The 19,253-nt window shown below is 36.4% G+C and overlaps 1 protein-coding gene across 1 annotated transcript; it reads right to left on the bottom strand.

Annotated features, from left to right (window-relative positions):
* Positions 1-606: 606 nt before the first annotated feature.
* On the bottom strand, positions 607-18,987 carry UNE5 (thioredoxin family protein). Its single transcript, XM_089813215.1, has 11 exons — positions 18,720-18,987; positions 15,380-15,464; positions 14,847-14,944; positions 14,636-14,691; positions 12,343-12,460; positions 12,035-12,062; positions 11,791-11,882; positions 11,134-11,290; positions 10,928-11,052; positions 1,099-1,198; positions 607-975 (listed from the first exon to the last, which is right to left on the bottom strand). The coding sequence occupies exons 1-11, from the start codon at positions 18,872-18,874 to the stop codon at positions 904-906; spliced, it is 1,086 nt and encodes a 361-aa protein (XP_089669341.1). The 5' UTR covers positions 18,875-18,987; the 3' UTR covers positions 607-903.
* Positions 18,988-19,253: the final 266 nt, after the last annotated feature.

Below are 19,253 nucleotides of genomic sequence, written 5' to 3'. Positions count from 1 at the left end.
AGTTCATAACAAATAAACTTATGAGTGACCCGTTTAGGGTGCAAACAAATCAATGGAGATCAGACTGTAAAAAACAAGCCCTCAAAGCTCCCCACACTTCAATCATGTAATGAAAATATGTGATTTATAATTAAAAGCTTTATACGAATCAGGAAAAATAATCAGTCATGTGTTTCTCTTTGGACAAAATTAAATTACATATAATGGATAACAATTCCATCAGAACCAGCTAGCAGTAAAAACGGGTAAAATATGATTACTCACTGATTAACAAATAACCTTGAGATTGAAAGCTCATTTAGTGTGCAAACATATCAATGAAAATTTGACTGTCAAAAACTAACCCCCAAAGCTTCCAAGTAATACAAATATGTGATTTAAAATTCAAAGCTTTATAAGAATTAGAAAAAATGACATGTCATTTTTAGTTTCTCAAAGAGGAAACTAAATCAACAAATTAAATTAAATTAAAATTATCCATAATGAATAACAGCTCCACCTCTAGCAGAACTTCTCTATTTGTCATCTAAAGAAAGTATGCGTTTACTGTTGGAAGTATATTCGTGTAAAATTTAGCCGTGTAAGAAATAAGAATATAGATAGCACTTTCCCAGAAAACATATACTCACCCATTCTGATGATATAAGTTAAAATAGATATCTCAATAGCAAAAAGACAAGTGTACAAATTATTAATGCCCAAATATACCTCCATTATAGGGGGTTTCCTTCATGGCTCCTCCTATCAATAAAACAACGCTAAAAAGAAGAATTACACTTGTTTGCCTTCTATTGTACTAGTGAAATAACTCTCAATCATGAATCTCTCTATCACTCTCATTCGGCAAAGCTTAAACAGTTGAATAATTCCGCTAGCTGAAGTGTTAGCAAGTTAAAAGCCTCGTTACTGTGATGCAAAAGATGATAGAATGTTTTTCTTGACAATGAACTCATCTGCCTTTGTAGGACTAACAGACTGCACACATACATTGTGATTGTTAGTGAACATGTTTCATACCAATAAGGGAATCCTAATCCTAAGGGAAACTAATTGAATAAGGAAACAAAGTGTTTTTTGTCAAGCACTAAAAAACCTCACCTTTTCAAGAATGCGGTCAAGTCGATCAACTTCATTCTTAGCATAGTCCACACCCTTCTCTATTGTCTTTTTAGCAGCCTTCACATAAACCTTTGCAAAACTGCAACCATCATTAAAGACGTGTTAAGAAATACTAATCAGAGCCAAATAGAGGATGATTCCTCATATCTATAAGTCTGAGAAATTAAGAAAATTAAATAAAAGATTCATGAATTGATGGCATTGACTGCCAAAGCCATTCAAAAGATGGCATGTTTAACCAGACAAAGTCTAAATTATTTCTCATCAAAAGAACAAGCTTATTATCTTGAAAATTTATTATGCATTATCCTAATGGCTAAAAGATGTGGCATAACTAGGCAAAAAATGGGTAAGTTTGTTGCATACTTTGAAAAATGCAATGCTCCTATTTGTAACTGATTGTATGAAGTTGGAATTTAAGCAACAAGTTAGTTTCTAAGATTGAAATCCCAAATTCCAGATTTTGAGCAATATCTAAGGTAGGATCTCATGCCCCAACTTTGTATCTAGCTTGAAGGTAATCTAAGAATTAATTTTATCTCTAACTTCAAATGCTTCATTTTGCATCCTTGTCAAACAAGTTCGGAGAATCTGTTCATTGAAGTCCTGGGACCTAGGAGACTGAAACACTTTCTTTGAGAAAGAATTGTAGAAGAAATATAAACATATGAATATCATCAATCGTCCAAATGTGACCAACAGAACTGAAATGTACAACCACATAGGACACTTATATTTGAAATATAGATCAGCTCTTCTCTAAAGCAAAATACAAGCAAACATTAAAAGGAAGAATAAAAATATGCATATATGTAAATGAGTTGTAAAACAATGTGAGGTAGCTTGAAATCAATGTTACCAGTTCACCAAAACATGAAACATTGCACAAATCTAGATCTGGTTTGAACTCAATCTAGATTTAAGGCCAACTTGGATAAAGGATCAGTCGGTGTTTTCGAGAGTGGATTTCTTGCAAATTCTTTGTTAAGATTTTCAGTCTTCCATTTTGAATAGTGGAAGACAAAATTAAAGCCCTAGCCCTAAAAGTAACATCTAAAGCAGTTGAAAAACTATAACAAACTCATTTTAACTCGCAATAACAAATGGAAAAATCATTCAATCTTGCTTATCATCACATGAATAGATTTAAAAATTGATTATTTAAGGTCCAAAGCAATTAGATTGCTATTCCTACATGTATGAAAAGCTCATTTTCTGTCAGGAACATAGAGGATAGTATATACAATATATATTTATTTTAGTTTATTTCATTTATGTTTTACAAATTTCTTGAATCTATGTATAAAATATTAAATGAGTGGGATATATACAATTATTTGTTTTCAATTTCTTTGAAAGGTGTATTGGGTACCAAACTTGTTTTGGGAGTAATGCAAACAATTCTAGATCTGGGTGCTAACCCCAGTTCAAACCACACCTAAATTATCCACTACAAAAGTAGGTTGGGCAAAATGTTTGCAACTGCAGAGAGTGTAATAATCAAGAGAAGGCTCAGTTGTGTGTTATTGTTAGAAAGGGTATCAAAAAATCCCAATAAAGAATAGTTTTTGTCCGAAAATTAAATCAAAAAATATCTTAGAAAAAGTAGGGGAAAGCTGTTGAATCGATAGGCTATAAAGTAGGATGAAGTTGTTTGATGCAATAGAGGCTATGGAATGAATCATCTTTCGCAAAAGGAACTTGAGACATTAAGGACAGCTTCTAGTTCTCCCATCTACTCCTGAAGGTGGGACAGTTACGAAGAGATGGCAGAGTCAAAGGGAATAGGTTGTTTCACTCGAGGGCACAAGGGCAGACTGGGTTTGATTGCAGGGTGTATGGCGTTTCAAGGCAGTCCTTTAACATCCCCCGGGCTACACACGATAGTGATAGGATGCCTTCACGGTGGAGTGGTAAACAACGGGGTTGGATTTTTCATAGTAATCAAAGGCCTGGGAGGAAGTGGAATGGGGCTTCTCAGCATTTTAACAGAGATCTTTCAATACCTCATCACTTAAATTTTGAGCAGATCGAATGGAAGTTTTGGCAACCGAAACATGTTCAACAGGAGAACACAGCGGCAGAGGGTATGTCGTCTAATGCCCTAAACAAAAATATATGTAGGGTTTCCACTCTCCCGGTGCAAAATCCTTCCTAGAGTGAATCCGTTAAACGTCTTCAATGTAGGGCTTAGGACCTTGACCTTCTATAGGGAAAATTCAAGAGTGGTTGAATGCTAACTGGGGTAAAAATATTGTGCTTAAGCCTTCAGCTAATGAATTTTTCCTGATGATTTGTCCTACACCTGAAGATAAGAGAGCCATCTTAAATGAAAGCCCATATATGTTGGATGGGAAAGGTTTCTATGTTTGTGACTGGTGGCCAAATTTTAACCTGGAGACTGAAAAGGTGAAGGAAGTTTTGATCTAGGTTAACCTAAAAAATTTACCATGGGAATACAAGGACAAGGAAACCCTGCAAATGATTGGGAATAGTTTAGGGGTTTTCATTAAATCAAAAGAATCGTTGGAAAAGAATCATCTCTATCGGTATTCTAAGATTCTGATTAAGATGCAGGACTGTTATTCTGTGCTTGACCAAATTGCTATTCAAACTCCGAAAGGGGAATTTGCAGTCGTCATTGATGCCGATTATGCTGACCATGTTACTCTTCAGGAAAATATTGGTAAAGGGAAAGGACAGGTGGAGAATTTTTGTTTGGATTTGATGAAGTATATTGAGAGGCAGAAGGAAATTATTCCCCCATGGTCTATTTCTTTTGAGGAGGAAATGATCTACAAAGCTGAAACAAAAGTGGATTTTAATGATGGCTTGGAGAGTGGTTCTAGTGATGGAGGTTACGGTCTAGGTGCAGATTTGAGTTGCGGGAATGCTGCCTAGTCTACACAGGTTGTGATAAAGACCCCTTACTCCCAGTTGTATAATATCCACGAGGTCTCAAAGATTGTTTCTACCCCTCAGGGTCAAAATTTGAATGCCTCGGATACCTTTGACGAGAATGTTGGTGAGGGTGGTAAACAAGTTTTGGATAAGAGAGAATTAGTGCCACAGAGGGAGGAGTATGTCAATGAGGTGGTGGGGGAGGTTTCAACACCAATGGGCAAGGATTGGACGGAAGATGAAATCTTAAAAATTATACAAATCTCCCCAATTAGAACTCTGGATTCTTTTTTGGATAGTGAGAAGGAACCAAGGACGGATGCCCTGGCTTCTGAATCTGAGTTTTCTTGTGATGAGGATATTGGGGCAAATGAGTGTGGGGTTACAGATTCGTTGGTGATTAAACAAGAGTGTTCAATTCGAATGACACCATCAGTAATTAGCAAACCTAAGGTCTCTGAGAAGAAAAAAAGGGGCCTAAATCGATGAGTGTCAAACTAGCCATTGCTGGTAATGCAGCAAACCAAGCTAAATTGCTGAGATCAGGAAGAGGATACACCTCTTCCTGCAAGCCATGAAGCTACTTTCATGGAATGTCAAGGGCTGCAATGCCCCTGACAAATTGCGCTTAATCAAATGTGTGGTTGATCAAGCTAATTCTGATGTTGTCTTTTTACAAGAAACGAAGTTAAGTGGTGAAGGTAGTGTTTTTCTAAGAAATTTTCATCTTGGCAGTGTATGCTAGTGGATGCTAATGGTGCGTCTGGAGGTTTAGGTGTCTTCTGGAAAGAGGCTTCAATTTGTGTTTCTTAGGTGGATTCCGGTTCTTATTGGCAACTGGTGAATATTTCCTCTTTTCAGCTACATATGAGTTTTTTGGCTTTTAACATATATGGGCCGTGTCAACAGACCCTTGAATCACAATTGTGGTCACTCTTGACGGATAAATTAAAATAGTGGGATGGAACGCTAGTGGTTCTAGGTGGTGACTTTAATGCAATTTTATCTCCGGGCGAGAAACTAGGTGGGTTGGTTAAATTAAATAGAAGTCATCAGGAGTTTGCTGATTTTGTTCTAATGAACAATTTACAAGATTTACCATTTTCTAATGGAGATTTTACATGGACTAATCGGAGGAAAGGATTCACCAATATTGCTGAGAAGATTGATCCTTTTTTATTGGGTGTTGATTGGAGCAGCACGGAGTGGTTGTGCCACGCTGACATCTTGCCCCTTACAAGTTCTAATTGCTTTCCTATTTGTTTAAATATAACGAATTATTCAACGTCGGAGCGTGCTCCTTTTAGGTTTTAAAAGATGTGGATGCGTGAAGATGGTTTCTTTGATATGATTAAAGGATGGTAGAGTATGGCTCCTAAACGTAAAGGCACCTTTGCTTTTAAATTTTTTAAGAAACTGCAGTTTGTAAAGGAACAGCTGAAAGTGTGGAACATGGTAGCGTTTAAGAATATCTTTGATGAAAAGTTCAAGTTAGAGAAACAATTAGTGGAAATGAATGAGGTGGTGATGGCTGGGGGTATGGATGATGCTTTATATCAAAAAGAGTTGAATTTGAAGAAAGAATATGTAGTTTTACAGAAGGAGGAAATTTTTTGGAGGTAGAAGTCTCAAGAGTTGTGGCTTAAGGAGGGTGATAGAAATACTAAATACTTTCATAATTCAATTAAGGAAAGGAGAACAATCAATAAAATTTTCTCTATTAAGAACTTGGATGGGGTTACTCTTATGGATCAAGCACAAATTAATGGTGAGGTAGTAAGGTTTTTCAAGGATCTGCTACGTGTTCCACATAATGAAGCCTCAGAGGAGGACTGTCAAGGTTTGTTGGATGGTATTCCTAAGTTGATTTCAGATGCCCAGAATAACATGTTGACTTGACCCATGTCTTTAGAGGAAGTTAAAACTGCCCTTTTCAGTATGGGAAAAGATAAAACGCCTGATCCGGTTGGGTTTCCAACTCTTTTCTTTCAAGAAGCCTGGGATTTTGTTAGGCAGGAACTCTGAGAGGTTGTGGAGGAATCTAGACGGAAGGAATTTGTGTTTAAAGATCTAAACAATACCTTCATCTCACTCATACCCAAAAAGGGGGATAGAGAAACTTTCGACGACTTTAGGCCTATTTCCTTATATAACACAGTATATAAGGTGATTTCTAAGGTAATTGCGAATAGGCTTAAGTTGGTTTTGCCCACAATCATTTCCTCAAAACAGAGTGGTTTTGTTCTTGGAAAGTCCATCTTTGAAGGAATTATTATAGCCCATGAAGCCATGCATTCATTGAGATTGAACAAGGATGTTGGGATGATGCTAAAATTGGATATCCGGAAGGCTTATGACAATGTTAACAGGCTGTTTTTGTTGATGGTTCTTGATAAGTTTGCTTTCAGGAGTTGCTGGTGTAAATGGATCTTCTCTTGTATTGATTCCCCCCACATCTCGATGTTAGTTAAGGGCAGCCCTCAAGGTTTCTTTGAAATGGAGAGAGGTATTCGTCAAGGAGATCCTTTATCTCCTTTCTTTTTATTATTATGGCGGAAGTGTTGGGGAGAGCAATCTCAAAAGCCAAAAAGGATAGGAGGTGGAAAGGCTTGCAAGTTGCTAGAGGTATTGATTCGATAACACATTTACAGTTTGTGGACGACAATTTTTTAATGGGTGAGGCTAATGTTAGGGAGGTGTGCTGTATTAAAAATGTTAAAGAGGAGTATGGCAAACTGTTTGGGCAGTTCATAAATTGGTAAAAATCTGAGATCTTCTTTTTCAATTCTGCAGGTAAGATTCAGGCTACGATATGTTGAATTTTGGGGGTGAGGCATGGAAAGCTACCTAATAAGTACTTAGGAATACCGCTGTTTCAAGGTAGAAATAACGTTGGAAAGGAAGGTGGTTGTCCCTTGTAGGAAGAATTTTACTTCTACAGATGGTGATTTCAGCTACTCCAACTTTCTCTATGAGCTGTTTGAAAATCAACAAAGGATGAGGAAATTCCTATGGAATGGGACTCAAAACGAGGAGAAAATTCCTTTGGTTGCATGGGAGTCATTGTGCAAGTTGAAGAAATTGGGGGGAGTGGGTCTTTGTAGATGGCAAGATGTCAATAAGGCGTTGGAAGCAAAATTGATTTGGAATATGTATGAGCATCCGGATCAATTATGGGTCAAAATACTACAGGCTAAATATTTATACTGTGGGGACCCATTGAGGATTCTTACTATTAGGAATACTCCAAATAGTTCAGCTATTTGGAATTTCATGTTGGATTGCAGGCATATCATCACTAAACACATCTCATGGCACATTGGAAATGGGGAAAAAGCCTCCTTTTGGCATGACTCTTGGGACGGGTTGAATAGGTTGGCTGATCTAGCGGGAGTTGAAGATCTTATTCCAGTAATGGAGGCTGCATGGGACGACACAGTGGATTGTTATGTGAAGGAGAGGCAATCGGAGGTGGGCTCTTGCTGGGTCTGGAAGGACTTCTCCAATCTGCAGCTGTCACAGGAACATAAATTGAGATTAAAAGGTATTTTTTAGGAAAGGCAGATTAATTTGAGTAATAAGGAGGATAGGATTGTTTGGTGTGCTTCCAAGAGTAGATGTTATTCAGCAAAGTTGGGTTGTCACCTTAGTGGAAAGGTGACTGTTTCTGATGGGTGGCCCCATAAGTTATGTTGGAATAAATTATGTTTGCCCAAGGCTAGACCATTTGCATGGTTAGCTTTGAAGGGTAGAATTCTTACAAATGATAGGAGGTATAAGTTTGGGTTTGTGGGCCTGTCTCATTGAGCTCTCTGTTTGAATGCAACGGAAACTGCGAATCATCTTTTGGTACAATGTGATTTTGCTCAACAATGTTGGATGCGTTTGAAGATGCATCTATGCTGGTCTACTCCCCTAGCGGATTCTCTTCAAAGTATTTTTCAAGGTTGGCCAATAGATTTCAAAAAATCTATTTACTCAAATATTTGGGTTGTTAGTCCAACTTTAGTCATTTGGGAAGTGTGGAAGGAGAGAAATAAGCATATCTTTCAAGACAAATTGGAAAGCGTGGATGGGGTCTGGGAAAGAATCCACTGAGCTATTGAAGAGTGTATGAATGCCAATGGAATGCTACAACACCCAAGGAGAATTTTTAACTGCTGGGACAGTAGGGTGCAAAAATTTTGGCCTGAGATCAAAATAAAATGGGCCAATGATGGAGGATTGGAAGGCAAGCTAAAAGTTGATAGGAGGTTAGATGGCGCCCACCAAAAGGGGGCTGGATTAAAGTTAACTTCAATGGCACTTCAAAAGGGAATAAAGGCTTATCAGGTGTAGGGGCAATGGCCAGAAATGGACAAGGGGATATTATTGGTTTTGTGGCTAAACGGCTAGTGGATGGTACTAATAATGCTGCCAAGATAGAGGCTGCAATTCTAGCAGTATTATTAGCCAAAAAATTAGGTGTAAATTGTCTTCACCTAGGAAGGGAATTTGAAAATTGTGGTAGATGGTATTCTTAAAGGTTCTATGCAGGCATGGTTTTACTAGAATCCGATACAGACAATTAGAGAGGAGCTTGAAACTTTTAATAATTCTAAGGTGTGTCACATGTATAGGGAGGGTAATGTGGAGGCGGACAAGCTGGTAAATCGGGCAACAACATTCGCCCAAATTAATACAATTGCATTTGACGACTTTCGAATGGTATGATTGGATGGTTGAATTGGCAGTGGCGATTGGTTGTTATACTATTGTCAATTATTTATTGTTGGCTGGTGAAGTTATGATGGATTTGATGGGGCTGCGAGTGAGAAGAACGATAAGAATGAAGTTTCCTAATTGTCTCTTTGGCTTTTAGATTTGTGTCAGTAGCCAATATCGTTTCGGTGACAGCAGCCTATGGGACTCAACTTTGAACGGATGCTTTAAGCGTGCAAGGCAGGTGTTTTTATGTGAAATGAAGATTGCTTGTTTCATTTACAAAATGTAGTGTAGGTGGTTGTTTGTCTCTGGTTCTCTTATTAGTGCGTAGAGAAGACGACTGTAATGGAGGCCTCTTTCGTCATGGACTCGAACAAGCAGCTAAAAGCATTTAAAAGGCCTATTAGTAAGGAGAGATTGAAGGGTTTACTTAAGATTAAAACCGAAGGGATGGATCAAGGCGGTTTTGGGTGTAACTAGTGCCCAGTTTTAGGAGCGAATGGTGAAACGTCACTCAAATCTAGATGTCATTGCGATGGTAGTGGCGTGGGGGCTGGATTTAAACAATACCACAGAGGAAGTCAGCTATGTTGCCAGATCGTTGTTTGAGGAAGACATGTTGGGAGGCCTAGATTCTATCCTCAAGTGGTCTGTTCCAAGCATTGGGTCAGACTTTTCTGAGTGTTTCGAAGACAAGGATGAAGGAAGGTGTTACGTTTATATCCCCTTTTTGCAATGGAAGGCAAAGGTAGATAAGCCTTCTCTATATAAGGCCGCCAAGGATGCCTGGGAGAAGCTGCGGGAGGAGTTAAGCTGGGCGGAAGGTGGGGAGGATCAGCTGGGAAATGAGTGGACAAATTTCCCACGTCAAAGGCGCAATCCACAAGGCTGGAGGGCTACTTCTGAAAGTCAGGGTTAGGCGTTTAAGGATTGTTGGTATGCTACGGGTGTATTTTTTGCTGGGATAGTATGTTGTGGTTTAAAGTTTATTTTTTGTTATCAGGCCACAGTTATGTATGTAGATTTTCGTTGCTATGAAATAGTGTAGAGAGTTAGGGCCAGGAGTGGGATGGTTAAGGGTATTTTTGGTCATGGCTGCTGTAATGTATCGAAATTCAGATAGGCAGCCGTATGTTGGTTTTTAAGGCTGGAGGGCATTTTGTTAATGGTGTTTCGATGCTTTCTGAAAGACTTGTATTTAACTGTTTTGTTTATTTTTGTGTTTAATATATATAAACCTTACTGAGCGAAAAAAAAAAAAGAAGGTAAAACTAGTAATAGATTCATTGAGGCCAATTACAGATTTGTGAAAGAGACCAACATCCACAGTCCCCAAGAGACAGGACAACAAAAGTCAGCCCTTGATCAATGCAATTGTAGTTCATGAAAGCCATGGGTTGAGAGGAGCAAGTAATGGATGCACAATTTAGTGTTGATATTCTCATAGACGCCATTGAGAAAGTGGACCGTGTATAGTTGTCCATGTCATAACGAACAATACAAAAAAATTGAGGCTGCTAGTTTGTTGGTTGATAAATGGTATTCACATCTTTAGACACCTTGTGGTGCCCACTACCTCAACCTTATGCTACAAAAGTTTGACAACAAAAAAGAAAGCATCAAGCATGTGTATGCTGAGGGTAAAGTGATTCAAATATTTAACACAAACAAGTGTGTTGCGAATATATCAGAGCATTCTGAATTTGGAGCTACTAGAGGTAGATATTCTGATATAGCAATATAAAATTTTATGTTTCACTTTAATAACTGATCTTTCTATCACGCATATGTTTCCTTCTTTACTTGTGATTTTTTTTATTCTCATTTTGAAATAATTGAAGAGAAATGTTTCCCCTCAAACACAACATCTTGAGACAACTGCTTAAAGTTTATGAAGAACATAATCACCAAGCATTTTGGTTCATATATAGTCATTCTAAGACTAAAAAGGAAGTAAGTATCAAGTAAATGATCTTTTATGGCATTGGTGGACCGTGCAGAATATCTCTTATAGCTTTATTGAACCCTTTTTGAGAATAATCCATCATATTGACATGGATAAACATTGACTAGGAGAGGCAGATTTGGAAGGCATCCTAAGACATGAAAACGCATGTATATTCATGGAGTTTGATAAAAACCAATGACAGTCTTTCTTTAATTGTCTTTGTTTTGCATGAACATTCAGGGATTCAAGAAGTACCTTGCAGAAGCGCCAGCCAATTTTTCAGATTCCTCCTCAAATTTTGCCAGGAGAGCCTTACGTTCATCTTCAGCGGCACCTAAAAATTCTTTTACCAAAGCCTCCATGCTTGGAACTTTGCCAGCCTGCAGAACAACAAAATGCGTCAAAATTATAATCTATGTTTTATACAACATTCACCTGGTAGAAAAATGTTAGTGACCTACATGAGATGTCAAGCGACCCTGCCCATCACGATGCGTGCCAGCCTTCTCATTGATAAAAGCAACAAAGTCATCCAAATCACGTCCACCATCATAATCCTCACCAGCCTTATTGGTCTTAGGAAAGAATTTTAATGTTGGAAATCCACTGACACCATACCTGCCACCATTGTCGTTAAAATCAGTTAATAGTTGCATAATAAAGATGAAATTAAACAAAACAAATACAAAGAGTAAGTCTAGTCACCAACACTCTATGAATATTGAGAAAGAGCCTCCCATATTATATCACTTTGTGGTGTCATATTTTTCAGAACAGTGACAGTAACATCTATCAAGATTATGTCTATCCACAAGAGAACATTGTGCCTTTTTCCATATAGTAATTACATCTGATTTTAGTATAAATTCTTCTTTGTGAGTCTTTCAATGTTTTGTCAGCCTTGCATTTTACCCTAGATCTAATTATAAGGCACAAAAACATAAAAACTTTTGTAAAACTATAAAATTATTGGCAGTGCAACACTACAGACTTCTCAAAGTCCAGCCATATTATAAAAGTAGTTCTAATTTCTTCAAATGACAATTGCAACAGCTCATGCAAGCAAACATACAAATGACCCTCATAACTGTAAACCTAGGAATTTGCTAGGAGATTACTTTTCTCCAAGGTCTTTGTATTTATCAGCATCAACATTTGCAATCACTACATCTTTCTCAAGTTTGTATGCTGCCGCAACCTTTTCATATATCTGCAATCAAAAAGTCATAACTGTTACTAGGAGAACAAGAGTGTGAAACAATTATTTACAATCCAATTTTCTCTTGAATTATATCAACCATTTATATTGTGGAAAAAATAGCTCTAAATAGTACAAATAAAGTAACACATTATTTCACTTACAGGAGCCAGATTTTTGCAATGACCACACCTGCAATCAAGACATGAACACTTCACAATCAAGGAAAAGTTTTGCAAAGAATATAGAAATAAGTTGATAGGAGAAAGGCATGGCATCATATCATGTTCTTTCTAATAGAAAAGAGAAGGAGCCAAAATCATCTATCACAAAAATCATTTAGAAGCAAAGCAATGTTTTATTCTCAGAACTTTTGAGTGATACAACCATAGTATACAATTTCTGAATACAGTACAATAGAAGCACCATAAACAAATAAAAAAGTCCCTAAGAAAAAACTATAATAAATTACCATGGTGCATAAAACTCAACAAGAACATCTTTTGATTCATCCAAAACAACTGAGTCAAAATTCTCTGTTGATAACACCACTACCTCGGATTGGGGAGCAGCCACTTTCACACGAGTACCTGCATAAATTGCAATTGCTAATGGTTAGTAAATATAAAGTTAGTATATGAGCACACATGAAATTCATCAGAACAGCTATAGAAATACATTCTAAGAAGAAAGGAAATTTGAACTCTCTGAATAAAGTCTGTAAAAGAGTTGGCAATTAATATGAAAAACAAAGCTAGAGAATAAAAGTCAGATCTATCTTGGTCATTTGAAACAAAACAAGGAGTTAACTATAAAGACAAGCTACTAGCCCTGCCTGAGAGAAGTTCCATATTGCTCATTTTGCAACAAAACTAGTTAATTATAAACTAAGTTACCAGATTCTCTCCAGTAACACTCAAAAGTCAGGTTCAATCTTTACAAAGTCTGGTCCTTTCAAATTCACCCCAAATTCGTCTACAGAGCCACAAATTTGGTGCAAATTTGGTCAGAGGAACCCCACACAATTTGAAGCAAAATTGCAAGAATTTCGTTGCCCTGCAGCCGAACCCGGGCCAAATATGGTCTAAAACAATTTTTTTTTGACTTTTAAAAAGTTTTTTTGCCTAATCTCGTCCTTGCCTAAAAAGGCCCAAAACGATGGTTTATATGTCATTTGTGCATTTGTGAAGGAACAAGAAAACTTGCTTAAATTGAAAATCCAAATTGACGATTATAGAGGAATTTCTTTGAAAAAGCTATACTATCTTTGAATCTAAGGCTTAAATTTTGAATCTTAACTTTTGATCTAGCTTGGTTAGAAATCCTCTTTAAAATTACAAAACAAAAATCCAGATAATTGCACCTTATCTTCTAATGATATCTTTCATTCTCAAACAATCCCCTTGATCTAGAAATGTGTTCCACGCATGCAACCAAGCAAAGTGTACCATGTTGTATGTATAGCTAAATGATGCAATTAATATCCAATTGAACTGAAACAAAGATATAGAGGTGTATTTTCAATTTTGTTATGTTGCTTTACCATTAGCATAGTGGTGTATGGAGTTATTTGTTGTTGTGTGTATATTAAATATTTGCACATATATATATATATATATATATATATATTTAAAAAACATATAACAGTTCTGTTTATTATTGGATAAGTAGTCAGGTAGTTGGGGGGGAATACCCCAAATTTTGAAGCAGAGTCTGTATAAACAGTTTTTAAACTATTCTAATATAACGTGTTTTTTGTACAGACAAACCCAAAATGAACCTGAACCCAACCCCAAAAAAAATTGAACAATTTTCCAACCCAAATCTCAAACCTAACTCTAAATCAAAATCCGAACCAGCTACTTAGATTATAAACAAAGTCAAGCTACTAACCCTTCTAGGTAGAAGATCCAAACATGTTAAAAAAATAACAAATTCGTTGTTATAGCAAGTTAAGAGATGCAAATTATCTGCAAAATGCATTATTTCTTTATGATTAAAAAAATAGGGATTCAATAAAGTTAGTTAACCAGCTAAGTAGATGAGTTGTCTGAACTACAAGTTAAAACTTAATAGTGAGTTGGAAATTGCCCTGAAAGTCTTATATTTCAGATGGAACTAACAGCTCTCCAATCAAAGACGTCACTAAAAGTTCAAATACTCGCCACCTGCTGTCAAATTGAGGGGCAATACAGCATACAATTCATACTATTTACTTGAAATTTATGAAGTGGACAATATTGCTTCCCTAAGCTTCCTAAAGAATTCTGCACAACTTGACAAGTATTAAAGAAAGTAAGATCGTCTTAAGCAAGAGCTAAATGGCTATCTATAGTTTCATGAAGCTTCTGTAAAGCTTAGAATTGTAATTAAAATATATGAAAGAGCTCGATCTAGTACTGACAGTACCTTCTAATTTATGGGGCAAGACCCTACCAAGGTGGATGGGATGTCCCAGGTAAAATTCACACTTAAAATGGAAGACATGCTAGTGCTTTTAAGAACCTAATGATTTGAAATGGTGACCCTAATACTACCCTTCAGATATTTTAGTTTTATTTATGTAGGATGAAGTAATCAGATTCCAATCTAACTAATAGTCATAGAATCACATGCATATTAGGTACACTTGTTTCCATAAAAAACTTAGATATACAAACCTGTAACCATATATTTAAAGCCTAGGAGGTCAAAAAGGTCTGCAATATACAGCATGTAGGCAGTGGATATAAACATATGATAGAGCAAAATAATCTATAAATTACCTTCCTCGGTATTCACAAACTCAGCAAGCTCTTCTGCAGTGCGGCCACCTTTATAGCTGCAGAAACAAAGCAGAGTCATATGTTAATTGTATCTTTGTGCAGTCAAACATAATTTGTGGAAATATCTAAATCAAGTTTTAAACTGAATCTTCAAGAACCCTAAAAACACAATAAATATGTTCTACATGTAAAGACAAATTTGTTCACTTACTCTGTTGGCTCCAAAGATCCTTTGGGGAACCACTTGATGGTAGGAAAACCAGAGACACCGTATTTTGAGCATAGGCTTTTATGATCATCACAATCAACCTAAAGAAGACACAATTTAAGATATTAAAAATCTTAAGCACAAACAACACTAACTGGATGTGTTATTACATCTGTCTGAAAACAAACCACTCAAATATTCAGAACAACAATATTCAAAAATCAAACTAAGGTCTTTCACAAGATCGTACCCCAAAAAACTAGAACTGACAGCAAAGTAATGACTTTGTTGAAAAAAGCATAGAGAAATATATAAATGAAAACTAAAGTTTCGTTGAGCGATAAATATCTAAATATAGATGTTTTAAACAATAAACACTCGACAAATGACTTTCAATAATACAAGACAAAATCTGCAAATAGTATTAAGAAATAAAAGATAAATAATAAACATGTAAAATATTACTCCAAATAGTTGTCAAATTAAAAATGTGTATCGTTTCTACAAATGCATGAATATCCATCAGTTTATCTCACCTTTGCTATCAAAACAGATTTGGCCTTCTTAAAACTGGCCCCAAGTTTCTCATATTCTGGGGCAAGTTTTTTACAATGTCCACACCTGAATTAAAGAAAGTAAACCAAGTCATAACAGTAACATGTATCAGACTCTAGAAAGAAAACAGCTTACACATATTCTTAATCTCCAGCATTGAATCAATAATGTAGAGGAAATTGAGGTCCTTCAGAGATAACATAAACCGCTATGAAAACTAAACACAAAATAATCTCATAATACAGAGTATCCTAAGCAGGTTTCAGAGATTATGATATATCAAAATTCACGAATATTTCTGGATAAAGAAAAAGAACATAACAAAATATTCCAATATAGACACAGGAATATGCTATATCGGTAAAACTTATGACTTTGATCAAATGAATCCTCCATACATTAAGAACAGAATGTAAACTTTAAAATCAAAATATTTAATGCTTTTAAGATGTATAGAAGATTCACTACAAAGATTTTTTGTATATGCATATCATACTTTGAATTTGTAATCAAGTCCGTATTGAAAACACATGAGACAATTGATGTGAGCATTTAGCCTACAAATTCAAAAAGGAGAGGGAGTACAATTTTCATGATTTTGCAAAAGCTTCTACGGAAATACTATGTAAAGCTTTTTGGTTGTATAGCCACACCCAAACCAAAGAAGGGCAGGTAACTCAGTGGTAGAGTACTGCAGCAACAAATGAAGGGTCTTAGATTTGACTGCTAGCTGGCCAAACAAAATTTTAACATGGTATCAAAAGATGGACTGGTCACCAAGGGGGTCAATAGCTCAGTGGTGAGCATCCCAGCAGCAAATGGGAGATATTCAGTTCGACACCTAGCTCATCCACAAAAAGTTAACACCTGGGACTGGAAATAAAAAACTAGAAAGCTAGTCTTTATGTCATTTAAATACAAGTATTTATATAGCTTAGGAAAAACCATACAGTCTATGTCTCTGTGGTCAAGTTAAAGAGCCATACATTTAAAATCTTAGTGAAAGGGTATTTGGGCTTTCAGCACAACAATATTAACCAGGAAATCTGTTTGAGATGATGAATCGTTAGTCTCTTTCTAAAAAATGAAAGGAATGCATATCAAATAATCACTTATCTTAATAATACATTTGACCTCACTTATTTGCCACTTTTTGAGGGCTGACTTAAGGCACATTCAAACAGATAATAGATTTTAAAATATCCATGCAAAATTTGACAGAAATGAGAAACTCGTAGGTAGTGAAACTCGCAACACAATGCTTGAATATATAAACTCGACAAAAGTATCATTCCATTGCAAATGAAGCTGACAGGACTTTGATAGGAGGAAACTCTGCAGTACATGCAAAAATGATGTATGCTTCTATGCAAAAGGGTCTAGAGCACTAGCATGCTCGTTGTTCAACATCCACTAGAATGTAATACTAAGAAAAATAGTCCATGTTATTTCTCCTTTAACCAGATTAGCACCTGAAATAGAACACTAGTCACAGCTAAAGAGAACAGATCTAATACCAGGAGTGGTAGTCAGCACTGTTCGTAAAAAAATGGAAAAAAAATTACTTTTGGGATTTGCCATCACCACACCTGATTTGTTTTCCTGCAAAGAAATTATTAAAAGTATAAAGGTATTCTAGAATCTCTTTTTTTCCATCAACCAAGGATTAGTTACATTAAAAAATGATTTAAAGTTCTTGTATATTTTTACAAAACTCTTTAACATTAGACTAGTGAAAAGGTAAAATTTCTCTAAAGCATTGGCATTTCATTAGAAAAATCATTCCAACCAAAAAAAGAAATCAAAATACTAAATTGTACTCTTCAAGATTTATCCTTAACATACAAATTTTTTTAGTAAAACCACAAAATACCTATATTGAAATGATGAGCATGCATTATGAGCAAACAACATCAACTACCTGTTTGACATAATCTTCTCGTGAAAATAAGAAATTTTAAAAAAAATCACATAATCCAAAACTTGACTAGCAGATTCCCATTTATACAATGGAGAACTACAGCCATCAGGTGTAATTTTGTAAATAATCAGGTCAACATGGCATCCTGATCTCTGGCAACTAGAATTTTATACACAACCAATGCTTTGAACCCCAGTGTCATTACAAGTTCAGGTTAGTCTTCAAAAGATGATTCATAACTGCTACCAATTAACCAGGTGGAAGATATTTTCAGATAGGTTGTTGACATCTGTGATGTGCTTAGATGGCAAAAACTCATGGTTCTTCACAGCAAAACCCCGGCTTCAAAGCACCAATGGCACATTAACCGTTCAAATAGGATCGATTACTGCATCCAAACCTGGCGACCTGAGAATAAGTGCCAATCCTAGAAAATATAGGCTCACATTAACCATAGTGTCAAGATTCGGCCATTATGGGCAACTTAACTTGTAAGTACTTTCCAAGTAACAAACGAGGCAGTGAAGGTGAATTTATAGAATGTATTATATCTTTGTTATGATTTTTTTGCTGAAATTACTCACCAATAATGAATCAGATCTCGGTTTGCTGCGTACCTGCCAAGTCCGAATCTCAGCTGCATATAATGCTGACATCCGAACTAAACGGATGGCTGGGTGAAATTGGCATGCGATTTTAGAGAGAATTGATGTTCAGGCAAAAGCTCCACGGGGAACCGAAAAATGGATCGCTTGAGGTACCTAGAAATTTAAAATCCTGATAACGATATGTGAGTAGGAAAATGAAACGGAGCGGGTAACTAGGCGAAGTGAATGCATCTCCACGGAGCAAACGGCAGAATTGATGCATTTAATGCCAATGGACAAGGACAAGGCTGGTTTTCATAGAAATGAAACCTCCAACCCCAAGTGACAAGGCCAGATGTAACTTGCAATTAGGATTAATTGAATTCAAAAAGGAGGTTTCGGACTGAAATGTACAAACAAATCCGAGCAGACTATCCCATTGCAAACCCCAGTTAACTTTGTTGGAGACTGGGAAATTTGCCAGCACGAAACATAAATATTGAATCTTTACACAAATCCAAACCACTCGATGCAGAAAACGAAAACTTGCCAAAAACGGAAACGATAGGCCGTCTAGTTTGAAACACGGGTAACACTTGTACAGCCAACTCTATGAATCTGAGATACAAATCGCATTTAAAATTCAAAAAGAACTAATTTTTTTAGCAGATCAGTTTATAGTTCATCCAGTCACAAGCTGAATCAAGAAAAACCTAGAATCCAACCCAAGCATGTATCTGAGAAATCGGATCAGACCGTCTAACATTTCTAATATAACAGCAAATTTTAAAAACATAAAAGTAAATTACTGACCATGGCGCGTAAAACTCGACGAGCGCACCCTTATCTTTGCCCACTTCGTTGTCAAATGTATCGGGAGTCAGGGCCACTACGTCATCGGATCGAACCTGCACAATCAAAGCTGCGAAGGCGAGCCCGGCAAAAGCTAAGATCCATAATTTGTTCATTGGGGATCTGAATAAATTCTCCGGCACCTATATTAAACCCCTGAAAACCCTAAATCACAACTGAATCTTACAATCTACCGAACTTAAAATTACCCTATTCTGAGAAAAACTTTAGCTGTGATCTCCGTAGGTCCATATTTATATTGAAGACTTGCCTAAATGGTCGGCAGCAACCTCCTGTCATTGACCTGTTATGAGCACTGATGCCTTTTTAATTTTTAATTTTTTACTTTTTATTTTTAAGGACTGATTTATGTATTTTATTTTTAAAAAAACATGAAGTTGATGACGGTATTCTTGCTTTGAAATTCAAAGCCGTTGCGTCACGTTGCCGGAATGCCAAAGGCTGGTCATGAATTTGGCGGCCAGTCAGTGTTTT

The sequence above is a fragment of the Cupressus sempervirens genome, chromosome 2, assembly GCF_028749045.1.
Source record: "Cupressus sempervirens isolate cs-2001-9-10 chromosome 2, ASM2874904v1, whole genome shotgun sequence".
In the NCBI taxonomy this organism is placed as follows: Eukaryota; Viridiplantae; Streptophyta; class Pinopsida; order Cupressales; family Cupressaceae; genus Cupressus; species Cupressus sempervirens.
Note: the sequence above shows the minus strand (reverse complement) of the source record. Positions and strands in the feature narration are given on the sequence as shown.